The sequence below is a fragment of the Mauremys reevesii genome, linkage group 1 (assembly GCF_016161935.1).
Source record: "Mauremys reevesii isolate NIE-2019 linkage group 1, ASM1616193v1, whole genome shotgun sequence".
NCBI lineage: Eukaryota > Metazoa > Chordata > Testudines > Geoemydidae > Mauremys > Mauremys reevesii.
The window spans coordinates 38,069-64,888 of NC_052623.1; the positions used below are offsets into that span (position 1 = coordinate 38,069).

The window sequence follows — 26,820 nt, forward strand, 5'->3', positions numbered from 1 at the left end:
GGATTTATATAGAGGCAATATGATATTTTCTGTCATATTATCTTTTCTTTCTCAATGATTCCTAACATTCTGTTTATTTTTTTGACTGCCGCTGCACATTGAGTGGATGTTTTCAGAGAACTATCCACAATGAATCCAAGATCTTGAGTGGTCACAGCTAATTTAGACCCCCATCATATTATATGCATAGTTGGGATTATGTTTTCCAATGTGCATTACTTTGCATTTATCAGCATTAAATTTCATCTGCCATTTTGTTGCCCGGTCACCCAGTTTTGTGTAGCTCTTTGCAGTCTGCCTGGGACTTAACTATCTTGAGTAGTTTTGTACCATCTGCAAATTTTGCCACCTCACTGTTTACCCCTTTTTCCAAATCATTTATGAATATGTTGAATATGACTGCTCCTACTACAGACCCCTGGGGGACACCTCTATTTACCTCTCTCCATTCTGAAAAAAGACGGTTACTCACCTTTGTAACTGTTGTTCTTCGAGATGCGTTGCTCATATCCATTCCAATTAGGTGTGCGCGCGCTGCGTGCACGTTCGTCGGAAGATTTTTACCCTAGCAACACTCGGTGGGTTGGCTGGGCGCCCCCTGGAGTGGCTATGGCACAAGATATATACCCCTGCTGACCCATCCGCCCCTCAGTTCCTTCTTGCCGGCTACTCCGACAGTGGGGAAGGAGGGCGGGTTTGGAATGGATATGAGCAACACATCTCGAAGAACAACAGTTACAAAGGTGAGTAACCGTCTTTTCTTCTTCAAGTGCTTGCTCATATCAATTCCAATTAGGTGATTCCCAAGCCTTACCTAGGCGGTGGGGTCGGAGTGAGACGTCGTGGAATGTAAGACCGCTGAGCCAAAGGCGGCATCATCTCTAGACTGTTGGACCAATGCGTAATGTGATGCAAAGGTGTGGATGGAAGACCAAGTAGCCGCACAACAAATTTCCTGGATGGGAACATGGGCCAGAAAGGCAGCAGAGGAGGCTTGAGCCCGAGTAGAATGGGCGGTGAGATGTCCAGCCGGAACATGCGCCAAGTCATAGCATGCCCGGATACAGGATGTCACCCAAGAAGAAATTCGTTGGGAGGAGACCGACATGCCCTTCATTCGGTCTGCGACCGCTACAAAGAGCTGAGGTGAACGCCGGAAGGGTTTGGTTCTCTCAATATAAAAGGCGAGAGCCCTACGGACATCCAAAGTATGCAGTTGTTGTTCCCGACGTGATGAGTGCGGTTTCGGGAAAAAATCTGGGAGAAAGACGTCTTGATTGACGTGGAAGGCAGAAACCACTTTAGGGAGGAAAGCTGGGTGTGGTCGGAGCTGTACCTTGTCCTTATGAAAGACAGTATAAGGGGGATCCGCGGTCAAAGCGTGGAGCTCCGAGACTCGTCTAGCTGATGTGATAACGACGAGAAAGGCTGTCTTCCAGGAGAGGTACAGCAACAAGCAAGTAGCTAAAGGCTCAAAGGGGGACCCATGAGCTTAGCCAACACCAGGTTTAGGTCCCAGGTAGGGGTTGGGCATCTGATTTGAGGGTACAGTCGTTCCAAACCTCTAAGGAACCTGGAAACTATATGGTGAGAGAAAACAGAACTGCCAGCCTTGCCTGGATGGAAGGCGGAAATGGCTGCAAGATGCACCCTTATAGACGAGATAGCCAGGTCCTGCTCCTGGAGGGACCATAAGTAGTCCAAGATAGTGGGGACAGAAACATGACCCGGGAGGAATCCACGCTGAGTGCACTAATAGGAGAAGCGCTTTCACTTGGTGAGATATGTCATTCGCGTGGAAGGTTTCCTACTTCCCAATAACACTTGTTGTACAGCATCCGAACAACGCAACTCCGATTGGCTCAACCAGAGAGCAGCCATGCTGTCAGATGAAGGGACTGCAGGTCCGGGTGGTGAAGCCTGCCGAAGTCCTGAGATATGAGGTCTGGGTAGAGTGGCAAGGGGATCGGATCCGCCACGGAGAGGTCGAGCAACAGGGTGTACCAATGCTGCCTCGGTCATGCAGGAGCAATCAGGATTAGGGGGGTTCTGTCTCTGCGGAGCTTGAGAAGGACTCTGTGGACGAGTGGAAATGGAGGGAAGGCATAAAATAGGTGTCCGTTCCACGGGATTAGGAATGCGTCCAAGAGGGAGCCCGGAGAGCGACCCCGCAGGGAGCAGAACACCTGGCATTTCCTGTTCTCTCGGGAGGCGAAGAGGTCTATGTGGGGAAACCCCCACTTCCGGAATACAGAATGGAGAACGTCTGGACGGATGGACCACTCGTGAGAGAGGAAGGATCTGCTCAGTTGATCTGCCAGACTGTTCCGGACTCCTCGGAGAAAGGACGCTACCAGGTCTATTGAGTGGCTATGCAAAAGTCCCATAGTTGAATCGCCTCCTGACAAAGAGGGGAGGATCGTGTCCCGCCCTGCTTGTTTATATAATACATGGCCGTTGTGTTGTCTGTGAAGACTGAGACACAACGACCCTGCAGCTGGCTCTGGAATGACTGACACACCAGGCGGACTGCTCTCAGTTCTCAGACATTTATGTGTAACGTCAACTCTTGAGATGACCAGAGGCCTTGAGTGCGAAGGTGCCCCAGATGAGCACCCCATCTGAGGGATGACGCGTCCGTTGTCAGGGATGCGGAGGGCTGCAGTGGATGGAACGGCAGGCCTGCACACACCAGGGACTGTCCCCGCCACTAGTCGAGGGAGGCTAGGATGTTCGATGGGATGGTGAGTATCATGTCCATGGCATCCCTGCCTGGGTGGTAGGTCGAGGCGAGCCAAGTTTGAAGGGGACGCATGCGCAGTCTGGCGTGCCTTGTCACGAATGTGCACGCTGCCAAATGGCCGAGGAGGCAGAGGCAAGTGCGGGCCGAGGTTGTCGGGAAGTTTTGAAGCGTTTGTATGAGTGATACGATTGCCTGAAAACGAGGCAAAGGCAAACTGGCTGTTGCAAGAATGGAGTCTAGTGTGGCCCCGATTAACTCTATTCTTTGCGTAGGCATTAGAGTGGATTTCTTCAGATTGATCATCAGGCCTAGGCGCATGAATAGGTCCTTGATGATGTGCACGTGTCTGGTGATTTGTGCCTCGGAGGTCCCTCGAATAAGCCAGTCGTCGAGGTATGGGAAAACATGTATTCGACGATGACGGAGGGAGGCTGCGACTATAGCCATGCACTTCGTGAAAACCCACGGGGCCGTGGAGAGGCCAAAGGGGAGGACTGTGAACCGAAAGTGCTGGCGGTTCACCAGAAACCGTAAATATCGTCTGTGTGGAGGGTAAACTGCAATGTGGAAATACGCATCCTTCATATCGAGAGCGGCGTATCAATCTCCGGGATCCAGAGAAGGGATGATAGTCCCCAGGGATACCATGCGGAACTTGAACTTTTTCATGAACTTGTTCAGTCCTCGCAGATCCAGGATAGGCCGAAGGCCACCCTTCGCCTTGGGGATTAGGAAATATCGGGAATAAAACCCCTTGCCCCTTGATTTCTCCGGTACCTCCTCTATAGCTCCGATCGCTCGGAGCCTGAGTACCTCTTGTAAGAGGAGTTGCTTGTGAGAGGGGTCCCTGAAGAGGGACGAGGAGGGGGGGTGAAAGGGAGGGGTTGAAATAAACTGCAGGTGGTATCCAGACTCCACCGTGCGAAGGACCCAACGATCCGAGGTTAGTTGGGACCACGCAGGGAGGAAGGAGGAAAGGCGGTTGTAGAACTGAAAGGGATCCGGGGAGGCTATTGGTACACTGCTCTCGGGTGCACCCTCAAAAGTTTGATTTGGGTCCCGAAGATGGCTTGGTGGAACCAGTATTGTTACCCCCTTGAGGTCCAGACTGGCGTCTGCGGTTAGGACGACCTCGTCGTCTGGCAAAGTCCTGCCTTGGCCTAGGTGGGGGGTAAGGGCACTGAGGTTGGGAGCGGAAGGACCTTTGAGTCTGTGGCATATGCATTTCGAGCGAACGCATGATTATGTGATTGTCTTTCAGACTCTGCAGCCTGGGGTCTGTCTTTTGTGACAATAGGCCCTGGCCATCAAATGGTAGGTCTTGGATCATGTACTGAAGTTCAGGTGGCAGGCCTGACACCTGAAGCCACGAAATACGTCGCATGGCGATGCCAAAGGCGACTGTCCTAGCTGCCAAATCGGCTGCGTCTAGCGAGGCCTGCAGCGAGGTTCGCGCTACCTTCTTGCCTTCCTCCAACAATGCTGAAAATTCTTATCGGGAGTCCTGTGGAAGCAGTTCTGAAAACTTCCCTACTGACTCCCAGGTATTGTAATTATACCCGCTCAGCAGGGCCTGCTGGTTCGCTACCCTGAGTTGGAGGCCTCCCGCGGAATAGATCTTTCGTCCCAATAGATCCATTCGTCTGGCCTCCTTTGATTTGGGGGCAGGGGCCTGTTGGCCATGGCGTTCCCGTTCATTAACGGACAGTACAACTAATGAAGAGGGAGGGGGGTGTACATATAAGTACTCATACCCCTTGGAGGGCAACATGTACTTGCGTTCGACCCCTCTGGCTGTCGGCGGGATGGACGCCGGAGATTGCCAGATAGTATCTGCCCTAGCCTGGATCGAACGAATGAAGGGTAGGGCCACTCGGGTGGGTGTCTCCGCCGATAATATATCTATCACCGGGTCCTCCACCTCTGGGACCTCCTCTACTGGCAAGTTGATATTCTGGGCGACCCGCCGGAGGAGGTCCTGATGTGACCTGAGGTCAATGGGAGGTGGTCCCGATGATGATGTCCCCGCTACCGCCTCGTCCGGGGAAGAGGAGGAAGAAAGTCCCGGGACGAGTGGGTCCTGAAGAGGCTCCTGGTCCTGGGGGACATCGGGAGCTGGGGAAGCCTGGATGTCTGGTGCAGGGGCTGTAGCTTCCTCCGTACCAGCCAGGGGAGGCCTGCTGACCGTTGCTTCTGGCACGCGGTGTTCTGAAGCAATGGAACGCAATGTCACAGCAGATTCACCTTGGGCCTGGTGATATGCCCAAGGCGTCCAAAAGGGCCACTGTTGTGGTCCATGGTCCAGGCCGTGGGCTCTTTGGGTGGCTCTGCTGTGATTATCAGAATCCCCATAGGAGGCACTGTCCACATGGGAGGAGACCAATGCATGCCAAGACGGCCATGGAGGAGCTGAGCCCATTTGAGGAGGGCCTCTGTATCCCGACGATCCATATGCCCCATGCGGCACCGGAGAACGGTACCGGGAGTCGTACTGGTACCGGGAAGGAGATCGGGACCTGCTACCAGCACGGTGCCGGGAGGTCGACCGAAGTCTCGAATCCCTACGTCTCGACAGACTGCGAGATGTACGGTGCCGCGACCGGTGCCGGGACCTGGATCGGTGCCGAGAGTACCGGGTCGGCGAACGGGATCTTGACCGGTGCCGCGAGTACGACCGGTACCTAGATGGATAGCGGTACCGGGACTGCGAGCGGCGCCAGGACCGGGATCGATGACAGGACTGCAAATGTCTGCGGGAGCTGGATCTTGAGCAACGATGTTCGGTGGCGCCCGGCGAGGGAGGTCTCAGCAGGGCAGGCTTGCCTAATGATTGAACAGCCTGAACTGGCGGTGCCGGAGGCTGAGGCGGCCTGGGGTCCGTCAAGGCAATCAACTTCCTTGCTGTAGAGAACGTCTCCGGCGTGGAGGGCACGATAAGCTCAACCGCGGCGCGTGCCGGGAAGCTGATGGACACTGGACTCGACGGCTCTTGCGAGACCGGAATCAACGGTGCAGCAGGTGTCGGTGCCGCGGCAGTTGACGGTGCCAGGCAGTCCGACTTCGATGCGCGCTCCGACTGCGTCGCAGGTGCGGGGGCCACAGGAGCCTTGCACTTCTTGGCACGTGGGGAGAGTGAACGGTGCCGGGCAGGAGTTTGGGCCGGTGATGGCTGATGTCAAGGAGCCTTCACGGTGCCAGTGCGCTCCAGTGCGGAAGAGGCACTCGTCCCCAGTGCCGTGGCCGGTGCCGAAGATGGAGGAGTGAGAGCTGCCTCCATCAGAAGCTGCTTGAGGCGAATGTCTCGCTCCTTTTTCGTCCGGGGTTTGAACGCCTTGCAAATGCGGCACTTGTCCGCAAGATGGGATTCGCCCAAGCACCTGAGACAGGAGTTGTGAGGATCTCCTGTGGGCATCGGCCTATGACAGGTCGAGCACGGTTTAAAGCCCAGCAAACCGGGCATGGGCCCCAGTACCGGGTGAGGGGAAGGGGCTAAGCCCCGATCCCTCTTAACTATCTACACTAACTACTACTAAAACTAATAAAACTCAACTCGAAATATAAAATATTGAACTATATACACAATAACTATGAAAAAACGAGCGAATAGCTAGGGAGGTGGAGGTCAGCTAAGCTGCGCTCCACTGTTCCAACGACCAACACAGGCGGTAAGAAGGAACTGAGGGGCGGATGGGTCGGCAGAGGTATATATCTGGCGCCATAGCAGCGCCACTCCAGAGGGGCGCCCAGCCGACCCACCAAGTGTTGCTAGGGTAAAAATCTTCCGACGAACGTGCATGCGGCGCGCGCACACCTAATTGGAATCGATATGAGCAAGCACTCGAAGAACTCACCATTTATTCCTACACTTTGTTTCCTATCTTTTAACTAGTTTTAACTAGTTTGCTATTACATTCTAACAGAATACAGATAAGTGAAAACAATGCATGAGCATCCCATTAGTTTTCATGAAATTTAAACACCAAATGAGAGGACCTTTCCTCTTATCCCATGACAGCTTACTTTGCTTAAGAGCCTTTGGTGCGGGCTCTTGTCAAAATCTTTCTGAACATCTAAGTACACTATATCCACTGGATCCCCCTTGTCCACATGCTTGTTGACCCCTTCAAAGAATTCTAGTAGATTGGTGAGGCATCATTTCTCTTTACAAAAACCATGTTGACTCTTCCACAATGAATTATGGTCATCTATGTGTCTGATAATTCTGTTCTTTTTCAACTAAATTTTCAAGCAGTTTGCCTGGTACTGAAATCAGACCAAGTACCAGCTCTGGCCAAGATCTAGGGGTCAGCTGAGATCTGACAAACTCATAGCTGGAAGTCAGCTCAATTCACTTTATTTTAGTTTAAACAAAGTGATTGTTAAATGTATAAGAATGCATTTGGTGTTTAAATTTCATGAAAACTAATGGGATGCTCATGCATTGTTTTCACTTATCTGTATTCTGTTAGAATGTAATAGCAAACATTTACATTGTATATACCAGTGTAACTAAATAACCCATCAAACGAGTAAGAAGCCTTATGTAATGCAAATTAAGAACTTTAATAGAAAAGTGCTAATTTTTGTGCATTTGAAGGCAAGTAGTGATTGTATGTGATGATCAGAGATCAAAGACTCTCAATGCATTCCTTTCTCTCAACCCTGAAAGAAAGAGCCCACATGGGTAGTGATCTAGTCAGCTTGTTTTCTGTGAGAAAAAGCTATAAGTATGGACACAAGGAAAAAAATTTCACCTCTGAACTGTTTGGATTCTAACAGGGCAGAATAACTGAACGAGAAGACTGAGATCCCAAGTTATTCTGGGTATGGCTGAGAGACTGTTGGGAAACTGGCAGATACTACATTTCTGCTACCATTTGGAGTTATAGACCATGACTCACCTGTACACATATTTTACCTGCTTTAACATCTCAAGAACACTCATTCCTTTTCCTTAACTAATAAACCTTTAGTTAGTTTACTTGGCTGCCAGTGTTGTCTTTGGTGTGAGATCTAGGATGCAAATTGACCTGGGTGAGTGACTGATCTCTTAGGACTGGGTGTAACCTGGAATATTTTGTGATTTTTGGTGTAAGTGACAATTTTTCACACAGCCCAGCTTGCCTATGTGGCAAAATAGACTGTCCCTGCCAGTCTAGTGGACTTTCTGTGACTACATTGTAAGACTATTATAGTACTTTAGGAGTTCACATTTGGTATCAGGTTGGTGAAATCTAATTATAGAACATACCACTAGTTTGGGGTGTCTGCTCTGCTTTTGATAGTCTGCCCTGAAGTAGGCACTCGTGGTTCTGAGCATGTTGAAAAACTGGAGCAAGCGCAAAGAAGAATAACAAAAATTATTCATGGGGCTGAACAAGTGCCTTACAATGAGAGACTTAAGATAAACAGACAGCTTTTGATCAAAAACAAGTTTGAGAGGTAACTTAGCCCTGGTCTACACTATGAGTTTAAGTCGAATTTAGCAGTGTTAGATCGATTTAATCCTGCGCCCATCCATACGACAAAGCCATTTTTGTTGATTTAAAGGGCTCTTAAAATCGATTTTGGTACTCATCCCCGATGAGGGGATTAGCACTGAAATCGACATCGCCAGGTGGAATTTGGGGTAGTGTGGACGCAATTTGACGGTGTTGGCCTCTGGGAGCTAACCCAGAGTGCTCCATTGTGACCGCTCTGGCTTTCAACTCAGATGCACTAGCCAGATACACAGCAAAAGCCCCGGGAACTTTTGAATTTAATTTCCTGTTTGGCCAGCGTGGCGAGGTGATCAGTACAGGGGACCATGCAGTCCCAGAATCACAAAAGAGCTCCAGCACGGACTGAACGGGAGGTACTGGATCTGATCACCGTTTGGGGAGATGAATCCATGCTATCAGAACTCCATTCCAAAAGACGAAATGCCAAAATATTTGAAAAAATCTCCAATGGCATGATGGACAGAGGCTGCAACAGGGATCCGCAGCAGTTCTACGTGAAAATTAAGGAGCTCAGGCAAGCCTACCAAAAAAACAAAGAGGCAAACGGCTGCTCCAGGTCAGAGCCCCAGACATACCACTTCTATGATGCGCTGCATGCAATTCGGGGGGAGGGGGGGCTACCACTACCTCATCCCTGTCCATGGACACCTGCAAGGGGGGGAGTCTCATGCAACAGGGATCAGGATTTTGGGGATGAGGAAGATGAGGAGGTGGAGGTTGAGGATAGCACACAGCATGCAAGCAGAGAAACCATTCTCCCTGACAGCCAGGAACTGTTTATCACCCTCAAGCCAACACCCTTCCAACCCTCCCAAGGCAGGCTCATGGACCATGAAGCTGGAGAAGGCACCTTTGGTGAGTGTACCTTTGTAAATATAATGCATGGTTTAAAAGCAAGCATGTTTAATGATTAATTTGCCCTGAAGACTTGAGATGCATTCACAGCCAGTACAGTCCCTCCTTTTAAATGGCCAACCCAACAGGTGCTTGGTATGGGAAAGAAGGGTGCTGCTGTTTGAAACCATTCCCACATGTTATGAAGGTTGAAGAAGCCGAAGGACTGTGGCTTACCATGGGTGCCTGCAAGCAGAATTCTGTTGCTCAGCTGTGTGATCTCTCACACCAAACTGGCAGGCCCTCAATATAAGAGGCAAAATGCGACCTTGTACCGAAAGCACATGTGCTATGTAATGTTAACAGCTTGGTTCACCATGAAAGGGTACTCATTGTTCTCTAAAATGTGTCTTTTTAAATACTACTCTCCCTTTTTTAGCTTTCACAGCTGCAAATGTTTCAACGCTCCCCCTATCATCTCCTTCCTAGAGGCTCGCTCAGATAAAAAGGCAAAAAAAAAACGCACTTGCGATGAAATGTTCTCTGAGCTTATGCAGTCCTCCCGCACTGAAAGAGCTCAGCAGAACATGTGGAGGCATGTCAGAGTCCTGGAAAGCAGAAAACGAACGCAAGGACAGGAGAGACGAGCTAGATGAGAGGTGGCAGGAGCAAGACAAGAGGTGGCAGAAGCAAGATGAGAGGAGGCAGGATGCAATGCTGAAGCTACTGGGGGATCAAACTGATATGCTCCAGCATCTGGTGGAGCTGCAGGAAAGGCAGCAAGAGCACAAACCGCCGCTGCTGCCCCTGTGTAACTGCCCACTTTCCTCCCCAAGTTCCATAGCCTCCTCACCCAGACGCCCAAGGATGTGGGGTGGGGGGGCCTCCAGGCACCCAACCACTCCACCCCAGAGGACTGCCCAAGCAACAGAAGGCTGGCATTCAATAAGTTTTGAAGTGCAGTGTGGCCTTGTCTTCCCCTCCTCCACCACCCCACCTGGTGCTTCCCTCCTCCCCCACCCCTCCCAGGCTACCTTGGCAGTTATCCCCCTATTTGTGCGATGAATTAATAAAGAATGCATGATTTTGAAACAACAATGACTTTATTGCCTCTGCAAGCGGAGATCAAAGTGGGGAGGATGTTTGGCTTACAGGGAAAAGACGGTTACTCACCGTAGTAACTGGTGTTCTTCGAGATGTGTTGCTCCTATCCATTCCATATAGGTGTGCGCGCCGCGCGTGCACGGCTTCTCCGGAACATTTTTACCCTAGCAACTCCGGCGGGCCAGCTGGCGCCCCCTGGAGTGGCGCCGCTATGGCGGCTGTTATATACCCCAGCCGGCCCGTCCACTCCTCAGTTCCTTCTTGCCGGCTATTCCGACAATGGGGAAGGAGGGCAAGTCTGGAATGGATAGGAGCAACACATCTCGAAGAACACCAGTTACTACGGTGAGTAACCGTCTTTTCTTCTTTGAGTGATTGCTCCTATGCATTCCATGTAGGTGATTCCCAAGCCTTACCTAGGCGGTGGGGTCGGAATGAGATGTGGCGGAGTGTAATACCGCGGAGCCGAAGGCTGCATCGTCTCGAGACTGCTGCACCAACGCGTAGTGGGAAGCGAAGGTGTGGACTGAAGACCAGGTGGCCGCTCTACAGATGTCCTTGATGGGAACATGGGCCAGGAAGGCGGCTGACGAGGCGTGTGCCCTCGTCGAGTGTGCGGTGAGTCGGCACGGGGGGACGCGAGCAAGCTCGTAGCACGTTCGTATGCAGGACGTCACACAGGATAAAATCCGCTGCGAGGAGACCGGCTCGCCTTTCATGCGGTCGGCAATTGCCACAAAGAGCTGGGCGGAACGCCGGAAGGCCTTCGTCTGGTCGATGTAGAAAGCGAGGGCCCTGCGGACGTCCAGGGTGTGGAGCTGCTGCTCACGAGGTGAGGCGTGCGGCTTCGGAAAGAAGACCGGGAGGAAAATCTCTTGGTTGAGATGGAAGGCCGACACCACCTTGGGGAGTAAGGCCGGGTGTGGTCGAAGCTGCACTTTGTCCCCGTGGAAGACGGTATACGGGGGACCCGCCGTCAGGGCGCGGAGTTCCGAGACTCGTCTGGCGGATGTGATTGCCACGAGGAAGGCCGTCTTCCAGGTGAGATGGAGCAGAGAGCACGTGGCCAGGGGCTCGAAGGGTGGGCCCATCATCTGGGTGAGAACCAGGTTCAGATCCCAAGTCGGAGCAGGAGGATGCACCTGAGGGTAGAGACGGTCTAACCCTTTAAGGAAGCGGGCAACCATTGGGTTGGAGAAGACGGAGCGACCTCCTATAGCGGGTCGAAAGGCTGACAGAGCCGCCAGGTGCACCTTCAGGGACGAGATCGCGAGACCTTGACCTTTCAGGTACCAGAGGTAGTCGAGGACGGTCTGGATGGGGGCCGAGAACGGGTTAAGACCTCGCTGGTCGCACCAGAGCGCAAAGCGTTTCCACTTCGCGAGGTAGGTAGAGCGCGTCGAAGGCTTCCTGCTTTCCAGCAGAACTTGTTGCACCGCCGCCGAACAACCCCTCTCTGCGTCGGTCAACCACTCAGGAACCAAGCTGTAAGATGCAGCGACTGCAGGTTTGGGTGACAAAGCCTGCCGAGGTCCTGAGTGATGAGGTCCGGCCATAACGGAAGGGGAATGGGATCCCGAACTGACAGCTCGAGCAGCAGGGTGTACCAGTGCTGTCTCGGCCAGGCCGGAGCGACGAGTATTACGCGGGCCCTGTCCCTCCGAAGCTTGAGTAACACTCGGTGGACGAGCGGAAACGGGGGGAATGCGTAGAGGAGGGAATCCGTCCATGGCAGGAGGAACGCATCCGAGAGGGAGCCCGGAGCTTGACCCTGGTAGGAGCAGAACCTGTGACATTTCCTGTTGGCCCGGGAGGCAAAGAGGTCTATCTGGGGAAACCCCCACCTCTGGAAGATTGTGTAAGCCACATCTGGGCGAAGGGACCACTCGTGGGAGGCGAAGGACCTGCTCAGATGGTCGGCCAACGTGTTCTGCACCCCTGGCAGAAAAAACACTTCGAGGCGAATCGAGTGGGTCACGCAAAGATCCCATAGGAGCATCGCCTCCTTGCAAAGCGGGGAGGATCGGGCTCCGCCCTGCTTCTTGACATAGAACATTGCTGTGGTGTTGTCCGTGTACACCGCTACACAGCGGTCCTGAAGGTGGGTCCGAAAGGCGAGACACGCCAAACGGATCGCTCTCAGCTCCCGGACGTTGATATGGAGGGAGAGCTCCTGGGCTGACCAGAGACCCTGGGTGTGCAGGTCTCCTATGTGAGCCCCCCATCCAAGCGCCGACACGTCTGTGGTCAGGGTGATCGACAGGCGAGGAGGGCGGAACGGAACCCCTGCGCAGACTATCTCCGGATCCAGCCACCAGGTGAGCGTCTGGAGAGTGGGTCTCGCAACCGCCACCACCATGTCCATGGGGTCGCGATGGGGGCGGTACACCGATGCCAGCCACATTTGGAACGGGCGAAGTCGCAGCCTTGCGTGCGCGGTCACAAACGTGCACGCTGCCATGTGACCCAGGAGACGTAGGCAGGATCGCACCGTTGTCGTAGGAAAGGCCTGCAGTGTCCGTATAAGGGAGGCCAACGTCTCGTGCCGAGCACGAGGGAGGCAGGCTCTGGCCAGATTGGAGTCGAGGACGGCTCCTATGAATTCCACTCTTTGCGCCGGAAATAAGTGGGACTTTTCGGCGTTGATAAGTAGGCCGAGAGACCGGAACAGATGCAGTATCTCGGACATCTGAGCCGCCACCAGCTCTTGGGAGCGACCACGAATCAGCCAGTCGTCGAGATATGGGTACACATGGATTCGACGACGACGGAGGGCTGCGGCCACGACCGCCATGCACTTGGTGAATACTCTCGGTGCGGTGGAGAGGCCGAAGGGTAACACCGCAAACTGGTAGTGGGCTTCGTTGACCATGAAGCGCAGGTAGCGTCTGTGGGGTAAATTGCTACATGAAAGTAAGCATCCCTCATGTCGAGGGCGGCAAACCAGTCTCCCGGATCCAAGGAAGGGATAATGGTCCCCAAGGTTACCATCCGAAACTTGAGCTTGCACAGGTACCTGTTGAGCTCCCGGAGGTCTAAGATGGGACAAAGGCCTCCTTTCGCCTTGGGGATGAGAAAGTATCTGGAGTAGAATCCCCTGCCCCGCCTGCTGGGAGGCACCTCCTCGATGGCACCCACGCTCAACAGAGTCTGGACCTCCTGTAAGAGGACTTGCTCGTGAGAGGGGTCCCTGAAGAGGGACGGGGAAGGTGGGTGGGAGGGAGGGGGCGAAATAAACTGTAGGCGGTAGCCGTGCTGGACGGTGTTGAGGACCCAGCTGTCCGATGTTATAGAACACCACGCCCGGAGGAAGCGGGAAAGGGACTTGAAAACAAAAGGGATGGATCCTGGGGGGGGAGAGTGGTGGGCCGTCCTCGGGCGTCCCATCAAAAGGCCGGCTTTGGACCTTGAGGAGCCTTGGACGAGCCCTGGGTCTGGTTACGCCGCCCCCCCGACGGTCTGCGGCGGAAGGGGGCCGCCCTTCGATTATTAAATGGCCGAGACCTGGCCTGCGGGACGGGTCGGTAGGGTTGCTGCCGGAACGATCGCCTCTGTGTGGCCGGCGTGTGCATGCCCAAAGTACGGATCGCCACCCGCCCGTCCTTTAGGGTCTGAATTCTCGCGTCTGTCTTTTCGGAGAATAGACCCTGCATCTCAAAGGGGAGATCCTGGAGGGTGTATTGCATCTCCGGCGGCAAAGTGGAAGATTGCAGCCACGCAATGCGCCGCATGGTTACTCCGGAAGCCACAGTTCTGGCCCCCGAGTCCGCTGAGTCCACAGCCGCTTTGATTAAGGTCCTGGAGGCCATCTTGCCCTCTTCCAGGAGCGCCGAGAATTCTCGGCGGGAGTCCTGTGGGGTCAGCTCTGCGAATTTTCCCAGGCACCCCAAGATGTTGAACGTATATCGGGACAGTAGGGCCATTTGATTCGCAATGCGGAGCTGGAGACCGCCCGCTGAATAAATCTTGCGCCCCAACAAGTCCATGCGCCGGGACTCCTTGGACTTCGGCGCAGCGGCAGGCTGTCCGTGACGTTCCCGGTCATTCACGGACTGGACAACCAGAGAGTCCGGGGTTGGGTGCACATAGAGATATTCGTACTTTGGGCGGACGGAATATTTTCTCTCCACTCCGCGCGCCGTGGGAGGGACGGAGGAAGGCGACTGCCAGATGGCGGCATTGTTCCGCTGGATTGTGCGGATGAATGGCAGCGCCACTCTCACGGGGGCCTCCGCTCCCACGACATCTGTGATCGGGTCATCGACCTCTTGGACCTCCTCGATGGGCAGGTTAATGGCTTTCGCTACCCTTCGGAGAAGGTCCTGATGCGCCTTGAGGTCAATAGGCGGGGGTTCTGATGGTGACGCCCCTGCCACCGCCTCGTCGGGAGAGGAGGACGAGGAGTGACCTGGCAGCACCTCTTCCGGTGCCTGCTCTACCTCTGGGCGATCAGGTGCCAGTGTCTCATGCCCCAATGGTGGGCCATGAGCGGCGGTCTGTGCCGTTGGAGACGAGGGGGGCCTGCTGATAGTGGCCTCCGGCACCGAACGCGCTGAGCCTGGCTGCCTCAGTGGAAGGGGAGGCCCTTGCTCATGCTGGGCCCAGGGTACCCAAAATCCCCAGTGCTGGGGTCCATGGTCCCGCGGAAGAGATCCCGCCCGGAAGTCTACCGCACTGCCCTCAGGGGAAGCAACGGAGGGTTCCCTCGAAGGCCAGGGAGGAGCCGTGGCGGTCCCCGGGCGGACGTCCGGTGCCGGTGTCAAATGTCTCTTCGGTGCCGAAGGTCAGTGCCGGTCGTCATGCGACCTAAGTGGCGAGCGGGACCTGCGTGCGGCGCGGTACCGGGAGCTCGACCGACGGTGCCGGGAGCCAGATCTCAAGCGCGAGCGGCGGCGCCTTGAGTGGCTGCGTGAGTCTCGGTGCCGCACGCGATGCCTGGAACCGGACCTGCTGCGGTGCCGGTGACTCGGCGACTGGGACCTGGAGCGTCGCCGGGAGTGCGACCGGTACCGCGATTGAGAGCGCTGCCGGGACTGCGACCGGCCCCGAGATGGGGAGCAGTGTCTCGACGTTGACCGTCTCATGGATCGGGCCCGGTGTGCCGGCGACCGTAGTCTTGAGCGAGACCGGGATCGAGACTGGATCCTGGGGCCCCGATCGTCTCGGTCGCCCGGGGAAGGAGGGCGCATCATCAGCGGTTTCCCGATCGACTTGAGTGTCCGCACCCGCGGTGCCGGTAGCTGATGGCTCGTAGCAGTTGTGAGGTCGATCAGCTCTCTCGCCGTCGCAAACGCCTCAGGCGTGGACGGGATCCTCAGCTCTTCCTCGGTAGGCACCGGGGAGCTGGGCGGTGCCGGACTCAACGGCCCTTGCGGCGCCGGAGTCGACGGCCCGGTGCACTTCTTGTGCACTGCCTCAGCCTGTACCGTTTGTGTCGGAGGCGGCTGGGCTAACGGCTTCTGCTGCTGCTTCGCAGAGGCCGTCTTCGGCACCTTGTGCTTCTTCCCCGGAGAGAGGGAGCGGTGCCGGGTCTTCGGTGCTGGGTGCCGGGAGGCCTCGGCACCGGAGCGGCTCGGTGCTGCCGGTGCGCTGCTCGCCAAGGTGGGCTTCGGCGCCGATGGAGCTGGCGCTGGAGGTTGGAGAGCAGACTCCATGAGCAGTTGCTTCAGGCGAGAGTCCCGCTCCTTCCTCGTACGAGGCTTGAAGGCCACGCAAATCGGGCACTTATCTGATCTGTGCGACTCTCCGAGGCAGCGGAGGCAGGAGTCGTGCGGGTCACTCACCGGCATGGGCCGCTGGCAAGCCACGCAGGGCTTGAATCCCGGTGCTCCGGGCATAAGCCCGCATCAAGCGGAAGAAGAGGGCTAACCCCTCTAATTCCCTAACTACTATATTATACAACTATATATACAACTATAACAAGAAACTTAACTAATTACTAACAACTATATACACTAAAACTATGGAGAACGCTAGGGCTGTGGAGGTAAGGGAGCACTCCACTGTTCCTACTGGCCGTCACGGGCGGGAAGAAGGAACTGAGGAGCGGACGGGCCGGCTGGGGTATATAACAGCCGCCATAGCGGCGCCACTCCAGGGGGCGCCAGCTGGCCCGCCAGAGTTGCTAGGGTAAAAATGTTCCAGAGAAGCCGTGCACGCGCAGCGCGCACACCTACATGGAATGCATAGGAGCAATCACTCGAAGAAGAAGTAGCGTGAAGCAAGGGGGCAGGTTTTCATCCAGAAGAAACAAACAGAACTGTTACACCATAGCCTGGCCAGTCATGAAACCAGTTTTCAAAGCTTCTCTGATGCACAACATGCCCTGCTGTGCTCTTCTAATCGCCCTGGTGTCTGGCTGCACGTAATCAGCGGCCAGGCGATTTGCCTCAACCTCCCACCCAGCCATAAACATCTCCTCCTTACTCTCACAGATATTGTGGAGCACACAGCAAGCGGCAATAACAATTGGAATATTGGTTTCGCTGAGGTCTAACCAAGTCAGTAATCTGCACCAGTGCACTTTTAAACATCCAAATGCACATTACCACCCTGATGTCCAAATTGCCAGGGCCCATGCTTTGAGAGAAGTCTGTGTCCATGTCCTCATTATTATCGTGATCACACTGTCATCGCCTCCTCGCCAGCTTTTGCAGGTTCTAGTTCTGCACATACTGAAGGATAATGAGCAAGGTGTTTACAATGCGCACAACAGCAGCGGTGAGCTGAGCAGGCTCCATGCTTGCCGTGGTATGGCGTCTGCAGGAAAGCAGAGTTGCAGCGGAAGTGGTAGATGACAATGGCTGCCACGAGAATAGATATTTATACCGAACGATGAGAAGAAGACCTGCAAGGTGAATATATGGCACCAGGAGAGCAGAGTTGCAGTGGAAGCGGTGGAGGATGACAGTTAGCACTGAGTGCATTTCCCAAGGAAGAACACACATTCCCGGGAGCCCATGACAGACAACATGGAAAAATTCGCTATCGAGACACAAGCACGAGAGCAGAGTTGCAGCGGAAGCAGTGGATGACTGCAAACTGGAAAACCTTTAATTCTCTGGAATAAAAGGGCTTTAGAGAATTAAAATGATATACCTTAGGCTTTAGGTTTGATGTGGTTAATGCTATGAGATAGTTAACAGCTTCTAGGCACTTTTGGACCGTGAATGGCCCTTTCCATGACACTTTCATTTTATGGGGCTGGAGTGCCTTTAAGACCAAGACTTGGTTCCCTACTTTGAAGGAACACTCTCTGGCATGTTTTTTATACCAGGCCTTTTGCTCTTTTTGAGCATTTTTTAGGTTTTTTTTAAGCAAGGGCTAAGGAGTTTCAAAGGGTGTTTTGTAGGTTGCTTACAAAGTTCAGAATGTTAGTTCCTGGAGAAGGCGTAAACCCAGGGCCGGCTCCAGACCCCAGCGCGCCAAGCGTGTGCTTGGGGCGGCGTGCCGCAGGAGGGCGGCAGGCGGCTCCGGTGGACCTCCCGCAGGCATGCCTGAGGAGGGTCCGCTGGTCCCGCGGCTCCGGTGGACCTCCCACAGGCGTGCCTGCGGACAGTCCGCTGGTACCGCGGCTTCGGTGGAGCATTCGCAGGCGTGCCTGCGGGAGGTCCACCGGAGCCGCGGGACAAGCGGACCCTCCGCAGGCTCGTCTGCAGGAGGTCCACCGGAGCCGCAGGACCGGCGACCGCCAGAGCACCCCCTGCGGCGTGCCGCCCTGCTTGGGGCGGCGCAATTCCTAGAGCCGCCCCTGCGTAAACCCCTCCCATTGCTGCTTCACCAACTGTAATGCCCCTTAACCTTGCGGCCATACACAAGTTTAAATGGTGAAAACCCTAAACTGGGATGTGGTACAGCCCTGTAGGCAAAAAGCAACTGCTGCAACACTAGTCCCAATTATTGGAGAGCTCATTTACAAATTTACGTATTATGGCCCCCAAAGTTTCATTAAACCTCTTCACCAGGCCAGGTGATAGGGGATGGCAACCAAGTGGTTCACCCCATGAGCTTCCCACAGGCTTTTCATGGTCCCTGCCAGGAAATTAGTTTCTGAATCTGTAAGGATATTGGAGGGCCAACCTACCCTGGCAAAAATGTTTGTTAATGCCTGGCACACACTTTTAGCCCTGGTGTTGCTTCAAGCTACTGCTTCCGGCCATCGGGTGGCAAAATTCATGAAAGTCAGTATTTATTGCTTTCCTCTGGGTGTCTTTTTTTGGAAAAGGACCCAGAATATTTACAGCTATTTGCTGAAATGGAACCTCAATTATGGGGAGTGGCTGGTCTTGGGTTTTTTTCACTTTTTGGCACACCTCACAAGACCAGACAAGTAGAAACATCCTTGCCCATTCCCTCCCAGTGGAATGACTTCCCCAAATGGTCTTTGGTCCTACTCACCCCAGCATGGCCACTAGGATGATCGTGGGCTAAGCTTAAGAGCTTTACCCGGTACTTAGTTGGAACTACCAACTGTCCTTGAGAATGCCAGTCTTCCTGGTGTCCATCAGAAAGAGTTTTCTTATATAAAAGTTCTTTTTTTTACAACAAACCGGGATGAGTTAGAAGAGCTGAGAGGCAGTGGGTTGCTTCGTGCTGCCACCTAAGCTCCCTGGAGGCTGTTATCTGCTTCCTGCTTGGCCTGGAACTGTTTTCTTGATGCTAGAGACATCAGTTTCTCATTGAATTGTGGACTTGGGCTTGGTCCCTCTTGAAGTGATGTAGGACGATGGGGCTGTTTCTGTTGACTGTGAACCGCTCTTTGCTGGCACACTATGTTGTATTTTAGGCTCCTGCTGAGCCTCTTGGGTAGGGTTATTTGCTGCTGCCAGTGCAGGCTTGCTAGTGCCCTCTGGCATTGAAGTTGTAGATGGGGTTGCAAGCGCTGGATTCAGTGCCGGCAATGGTTTTGGTGCTGGTTGCTCCGCCAGTTCTGGTTTTGGGACTGGCTCTGTCTGGGTCTCTGGGACTGGATCCACTACTGCTGCTGCAAACATGGGCATGGGGTTCGGTTCCACCATCTTAGTATGGGTCTCTGGCAACACAGGCTGGGCCCTTGCAGAAGGCTCAGGAACAGAGCTAGGTGTGAAGGCTTGCTTAGCCTGGCTGCAGGTGACCATTCCCACCCTTTTGGCTAGCTTCACATGGTTGTCCAAGTCTTCCCCCAGCAGCATGGGAATGGGATAATTATCATAGACTGCAAAAGTCCACATTCCTGACCAGCCCTAGTACTGGACAGGCAACTTGGCTCTAGGCAAGTTTAAAGAGTTTGACATGAAGGGTTGAATCGTTACCGGGGCCTCTGAGTTGATGAATTTGGGGTTTACTAAGGATTGGTGGAGAGTTGACACTTGTGCTCTAGTATCCCTCCATGCGATAACCTTCTTCCCGCCCATACTCACGGTTTCCCTTCACTCTGAGGGTATTTGGGAGGCATTTGGGCCAGGGGACCTTTGGTGTGATTTTGGTGTAATGAACTGCAATTTGTTGGGGTTCTTGGGGCAGTTGGCCTTTATATGCCCCAGCTTAGTACATTTAAAACATTGTCCAGCTGACTGGTCACTGGGGCGAGGTGGGTTGCTGGAGACTGGTGTGGTGGGACGATAAGGAGTTTGGGGTTTTCCTTGGGATGTAGGTGGGGCCTTGGGCTGCCCCCAGTGGTAGGGTTTTGTTTTAGGTTGCCCCTTCTGATATTTGCTTCAACTGCTACTAGTTTTTTTCTTTTCTGCCACCTCCACCCATCTGGTTTCAATTTTCCCCGCCCTGATTACAGTTTTGGGCTTCCCATTTAGGATATACCTTTCTATTTCCTCAGGAACACCCTCTAAGAACTGCTTCATTTGCATTAGGAAAGGCAGATCTTCCAGAGATTTAACGCTTGCTCCTGATATTTAGGCATCCCAATTTTTTACAATGTGGTAGGCATGTCAGGAAAATGCCATGTTTTCACTGTTCAGGTGTTAGCCCCATTCTAATCCTGGCCTTGTTATTAAAAAGTTTGTAGCTGTTTGGATGTTTTTTAGGCATTTTAGTTGTCACCTCTGCTAAGGGTCCACTGAGCTGCGGTCTCAGCTCCACCATATACTGGTCTGTAGAAAGGCTGTACCCAAGGCAGGCCCTTTTGAAATTTTTTAAGAAGGCCTCTGTATCATCGCCTCCTTTGTAGGTGGGGAACTTTCTGGGATGGGAAGCGGTACCTGGTGAAGGATTGCTAGGGTTGTCCGGTATATTCTGCTTAGCCCTGGCCCTTTCTAACTTCAGTTTATGCTTCTGGGCTGCCCTCTGGGCCTCCAAAGCCCTCTTGTGGGCAAGTTCCTCTGCCTCCACAGCTCTCTCATGGGCAGCTTCTTCCCTGGCCATCTGTCTATTATGTTTTTTTATTCTTTCCTCAGCTTTGAATTTAGCTAATTCTAGTTTTTGTTGGACATTGCATTTCGCCAGCCTAACTCCTGCTTGCCTAGCTTACCTGAGCTAGAAAAAAAAACAACCTTGCTTATGAATTCCCTTGCAGGAAGTTAACTACCTTGCCCTCAGGCAGAGAAAAAAATTCTCCAGCTGCTCACAGCTTAAAAAAAAAAAAATCCCTTTCTTAAAAGAACCTAACACCTCTGCTTCCAGGCAAAGAGAGAGAAAAAAATCTGTAGCTGCTCTCAGCTAAACAAAAACCATTTTGGCTTTCAAGCAGCCAAAAAAAAACCCTGTCCTTTTAAGAATCCTACTGGGCTTTTGGTTATAATAATAGGAGATTTACCTATCTCCTAGAACTGGAAGGGACCTTGAAAGGTCATCAAGTCCAGCCCCCTGCCTTCACTAGCAGGACCAATTTTTGCCCCAGATCCCTAAGTGGCCCCCTGAAGGATTGAACTCACAACCCTAGGTTTAGCTCAAACCACTGAGCTATCCCTCCCCCGGATCATGATGATCCCACCGTGCTGCCACCATGTCAGGGTTCCTTCCCCACTCTGAACTCTGGGGTACAGATGTGGGGACCCGCACGAAAGACCCTCTAAGCTTATTTTTACCAGCTTAGGTTAAAAACTTCCCCAAGGCACAAATTCCTTTCTAGCTTTAGTATCGCTGCCACCACCAAGTGATTTAAACAAACATTTAGGGAGGGTCACTTGGAGCCCTACCTTCCCCAAATATCCCCCCAATCCCCTACACCCCCTTTCCTGGTGATAGGGAAAATATTCCCCCACCCCGCTTATAGGCCCAAAATTTTGGCGTAATTTGTAGGCCTTAACCCCTTGCCCTACTAGCATATATGAGCAATGGGTTTAATACTTCTGCAAAATGTGTTTGTCTGTATAAAGGGCACCAGGAAGCAAGGCAGAAAAGAGGAACCAAGCGGCCCTGAGATGCCCAGCTGTAATATGCAGAGTCTAGCAAGAACTGTTGCAGAAGTAACCGCAAGCAGGGGTCCAAAGGCAGGCAGACTACCAACGAAAACTGCCAAAGAACAACAACAGGAAAAACCAAATATGGAAAAGTACTGAGCTAGCTTGCTTAATTTGCCATTGTCATAGGTTTATTCCCCACTTTGAACTTTAGCGTTCACAAGATGGGGACCTGCATAGGCTCCTCTAAACTAAAATTCTAGTTTAGATCTGGTACGCTGCCACCAACTAGAAATTCCAGTGTCTAGTACACTCCCTGTTCCCCCAAACTTTCCCTGGGGAACACAGATCCAAACTCCTTGAATCTCAACACAAAGGGAAATAATTTATTCCCCTCACCTCCTTCCCCCCTCCCGTCTCCTTGTCCTTAGGAGAGATACCTTGATTCAAACTCATTGAATCAAACAAAGAGGGATTCACTTTTCCCCCCTCCCCTTCCCCTCAGAATAATCAAAAGTAACAGCAAACAGAAATAAAGATATTTCTTCAGCAAACACACAATTGCAAATGTAGAAAGTAATTTTAAGACTAAACCGCCTTTCTAATACTCACTATACTGAATAGAAGAAAATACTTCAGGAAAACTTGGAGAGCTTGAAGATATGTCTGGCCTCTCTTAGATCCAAAAAGAGAACAGCAATCCAAACAAAGGACACAGACAAAGCCTTCCCTCCACAGAGATTTGAAATTATCTTGTCCCTTGATTGGTCCTTTGGTCAGGTGTTCATCAGGTTACTGAGCTTGTTAACCCTTTACAGGTAAAAGAGACCTTAACCCTTACTATCTGTTTATGACAGCCATTGATAATCCCAAATAAGGGAATTTAAATAAGTGTTAATTTGCGGTTTTAGCCTTTATAAGCTTGGTGAAATCTGTTAAAGAGAGGGCCAGTTATCCCCTTGCATGGGGCCATGCTGTGACCCTCCCTGTGTGCACACTTGTATTCTAATAAAGGAGCCTCAAGGCTGTCTGACCAAAAAATCAACGGCGTGGTGAATTTTTCCACGACACTGGGAAGGCTTGAGAATAATATCCTCACCAATTAACAATGAAAAATCAATTAGGCTCTTAAAAGAAGAATTTTAATTAAAGAAAAGGTAAAGGAATTATCTCTGTAAAATCAGGATGGTAAGTACTTTACAGAATAACAAAAGACTCAAGAACACAGAAGATTTCCCCTCTAGGCAAAACCTTAAAGTTACAAAAACAGGGATAAACCTCCCTCTCAGCACAGGGAAAATTCACAACCTAAAACAAAAGGTAATCTAATGCATTTCTTTTCTGCTATTACTTACTATTTCTGCCAGACTCGATGCTTAGTTTAGATATGCTTAAGGAGATATAATTTTCCTGTCCTGGTTTCTTGGCTGGCTTCGAGAGACACAGACCAAAACCTTCCCCCACAGTTTTGAAAGTATCTTCTCCCCTTATTGGTCTTTTTGGTCAGGTGCCACCTGGATTATCTGAGCTTCTTAACCCTATACAGGTAAAAGAGGAATTAACCCTTAACAGGGTAAAGAGGGTTTTATGCTACCCTTAGCTGTATGTTTATGACATATGCTCTAGTTCAACTGATAGTTATTTTGGGAGATGGAGGAATCTGCATCTTGGTGACATTCACTAGATGAAATTATATTGCCTGCATTATACACATCAGATAAAATTACTATAATTATTCCTTCTGGCCTCAAAATCTATGAATAGGATAAGGCTGTCCCCTGTGTCTGGGGATTTCTATATCCTCAGGTACTTGTACAGCCCACCTCCCTGTCATAACTAAACATTCTTCTCCCAATGACTGAGGAAATTCTCTTTTGGGCCCTTTTACCTTGGCACATCACTTCAGTTGTAGTATGTCTCCAGCGCGATGAGGCTAGGTCCTCAGCAGGCTGTGGGCTCACAAGTTCCACCACAACACAATCTGGATCTGAGGCTGTCATGGATTCAGGAAACCTTAGCCAAAGGATCCCCAAATCTGCATTCATTGGGGACGTTCGCCCTCCCACTGCCAGGGCCTGGCTCCCAGAAACACACGTCACAGTATGGAACAACCGTCCACCTGAAGAGAGAGAACACCAGGATTCAGATTGGTACCTCTACAGGAAGACTGAGGGTTACCAGACCAAAGGCTTCAATCCCCTCTACCCTTCAGTGCCGAGCACTGATAGTACAGTATGAATCTCCCCCTTCCTCTCCAGGGTTACCCCATTAATATTAGAGATCTCTGTGTGTGCTCCACCCTAGGGGGAGAACGTACCCCAAGTGTTACCAGACTTTTCCATTCTCACACTTCTAACACGCCAGTTGTCTTCGTGTCTGATTAGGACATGGAAATCTCTTAGGCGGCAGTGTCGTCCATCCTGCTCTCCGAAGCCTCCAGTAGTGAGGACCACATGTGGTCTGATAAGTACAGAGTGGTGGCCATACCGCCTCAGGCCAGCAATTGTGCACACAGATGCAGAGATGCTACCAGCAACTCTGGGAGGGTCACCAGCTGAGAAAGCTGCAATCCAAAGAGAATCAGACTTAGGCATAGGGGGTTTGTTTGCAGTAGTGCCCCAGACATGACACATACAAGAAGAGAGATTACCCTCTAACCAGAAAAAAGTGAGAGAGCTCAAATTCTTTCACTTATCAAAGAGAATGAGAGGTGGACTTGATTACAGCGTGTAAGTACCTTCACGAGGGGAAAATAGCAGGTACTAAAGGGCTCCTCATTCTAGCAGAGAAAGACAGAACGCGAACCAATTACTGGAAGCTGATACGAGGCAAATTCAAATAGAAATAAGACACAATATTTTTAATGGTGAGGGTCATCAGCCATCGAAACAAACTGCCAAGGGGGCGGTGGATTCTGCATCTCTTTTCAGAGTAGCAGCCATGTTAGTCTGTATCCGCAAAATGAACAGGAGTACCTGTGGCACTTTAGGGTATGTCTACACTACAAAATTAGGTTGAATATATAGAAGTCGTTCTTTTAGAAATCATTTTTATACAGTTGATTGTGTGTGTCCCCACACAAAATGCTCTAAGTGCATTAAGTTGTCGGACTGCATCCACAGTCCCAAGGCTAGCGTCGACTTCCGGAGCGTTGCACTGTGGGTAGCTGTGAGTAGCTATCCCACAGTTCCCGCAGTCTCCGCTACCCTTTGGGATTCTGGGTTGAGATCCCAATGCCTGATGGGGCAAAAACAGTGTTGTGGGTGGTTCTGGGTACATGTCATCAGGCCCCCCCATCCTTCCCTCCCTCCCTCCGTGAAAGCAACAGCAGACAATCGTTTCACGCCTTTTTTCCTGGGTTACCTGAGCAGACACCATACCATGGCAAGCATGGAGCCCACTCAGCTCGCCATCACTGTACGTCTCCTGGGTGCTGACAGACGTGGGACTGCATTGCTACACAGCAGCAGCTCATTGCCTTTTGGCAGCAGACGGTGCATTACGATTGGTAGCCATCGTCGTCATATTCCTGGGTGCTCTTTTAGCTGACCTCGGTGAGATCGGTTGGGGCGCCTGGACAGATATGGGAGTAACTCAGCCAGGTCATTCCCATCTTCTGCCGAGCACCCAGGAGATGACGATGGCTTGCAGTCATACTGCACCATCTGCTGCCAGCCTAAGATGTAAAAGATAGGTCAATTTCTTGTTTTGATCCATCTGATTTGTTTTGTGAAATGAACAGCCTGCTAAACCCAGAGTTTTGAGTTCAATCCTTGAGGGGGCCATTCTGTGTGACAGTTATTTGTGTTTCTCCTTGATGCAAAGCCACCCCTTTTGTTGATTTTAATTCCCTGTAAGCCATGTCGCCAGTCGCCCCTCCCTCCGTCAGAGCAACGGCAGACAACTGTTTCGCGCAAAACCAGGCGAGGAGGCGCCGGCAGCGCGGTGACAATAGGGTCATGGTCATAGACTTCTCACAAAGTACGGGCCGGGCAATGTGCACATCATGCTGATGAGCTCTGAATGAGCTCTGCAAACACGCTGGCCAAACAGGAAATTAAATTCAAAAGTTTGCGGGCCTTTTCCTGTCTACTTGGCCAGTGCATCTGAGTTGAGAGCGCTGTCCAGAGCGGTCACAATGGAGCACTCTGGGATAGCTCCTGGAGGCCAATACCGTCAAATTGCATCCACATTATCCCAAGATCTGTGAGAGTGAGGGATCATCTTTCAGGATAGGCTGTAGATCTTTGATAATGCGCTGGAGAGGTTTTAGTTGGGGGCTGAAGGTGATGGCTAATGGCGTTCTGGTATTTTCTTTGTTGGGCCTGTCCTGTAGTAGGTGACTTCTGGGTACCCTTCTGGCTCTGCCAATCTGTTTTTTCACTTCAGCAGGTGGGTACTGTAGTTTTAAGAATGCTTGATAGAGATCCTGTAGGTGTTTGTCTCTGTCTGAAGGATTGGAGCAAATGCGATTGTAACCCTAACCCTACCCTCACTCTCACAGATCTTGGGAGACAGACCAGTCTTCGCTTACAGACAGCCCCCTAACCTGAAGCAAACACTCACCAGCAACCGCACACCATACAACATAAACACTAACCCAGGAACCTATCCTTGCAACAAAGCCTGATGCCAATTCTGTCCACATATTTATTCAAGTGACACCATCGTAGGACCTAATCACATCAGTCACACCATCAGGGGCTCGTTCAGCTGCACATCTACCAATGTGCCAGCAATGCCCCTCTGCCAATGCATTGGCCAAACTGGACAGTCACAACGCAAAAGAATAAATGGACACAAATCTGACATCAAGAATCATAACATTAAAAAACCAGTGGGAGAACACTTCAACCTCTCTAACCTCAAGTGACAGACTTGAAGGTGGCAATTTTACAACAAAAAAACTTCAAAAACAGACTCCAAAGAGAGACTGCTAAACTTGAATTAATATGCAAATTAGATACAATTAACTTAGGTTTGAACAGAGACTGGGAATGGTTGGGCCATTACACTAATTGAATCTATTTCCCCATGTTAAGTATCCTCACACCTTCTATGGGTCATCTCGATTATCACTTCAAAAGTTTTCTTTCCTCCTGCTGATGATAGCTCATCTCAATTCATTGGCCTCTTACAGTTAGTATGGCTACTTCCACCTTTTCATGTTCTCTGTATATATAAATATCTCCTTGCTGTATGTTCCAGTTTTAGCATCCGATGAAGTGGGCTGTAGCCCACAAAAACTTATGCTCAAATAAATCTGTTAGTCTCTAAGGTGCCACAAGTACTCCTGTTCTTTCTG

At 51.7% G+C, this 26,820-nt stretch overlaps 1 protein-coding gene across 4 annotated transcripts in view; it reads right to left on the reverse strand.

Annotated features, from left to right (window-relative positions):
• The window catches only part of LCMT2 (leucine carboxyl methyltransferase 2), a 90,758-nt gene that overhangs the window by 16,919 nt on the left and 47,019 nt on the right, over positions 1-26,820 (reverse strand). For all 4 annotated transcript variants that reach the window (XM_039520348.1, XM_039520347.1, XM_039520346.1 and 1 more), the window contains 2 exons: positions 23,833-24,078; positions 23,404-23,634 (listed from right to left, as the gene is read on the reverse strand). In XM_039520348.1, coding sequence (XP_039376282.1) covers positions 23,404-23,634; positions 23,833-24,078 — 477 coding nt within the window. The remainder of the gene's footprint in view (positions 1-23,403; positions 23,635-23,832; positions 24,079-26,820) is intronic.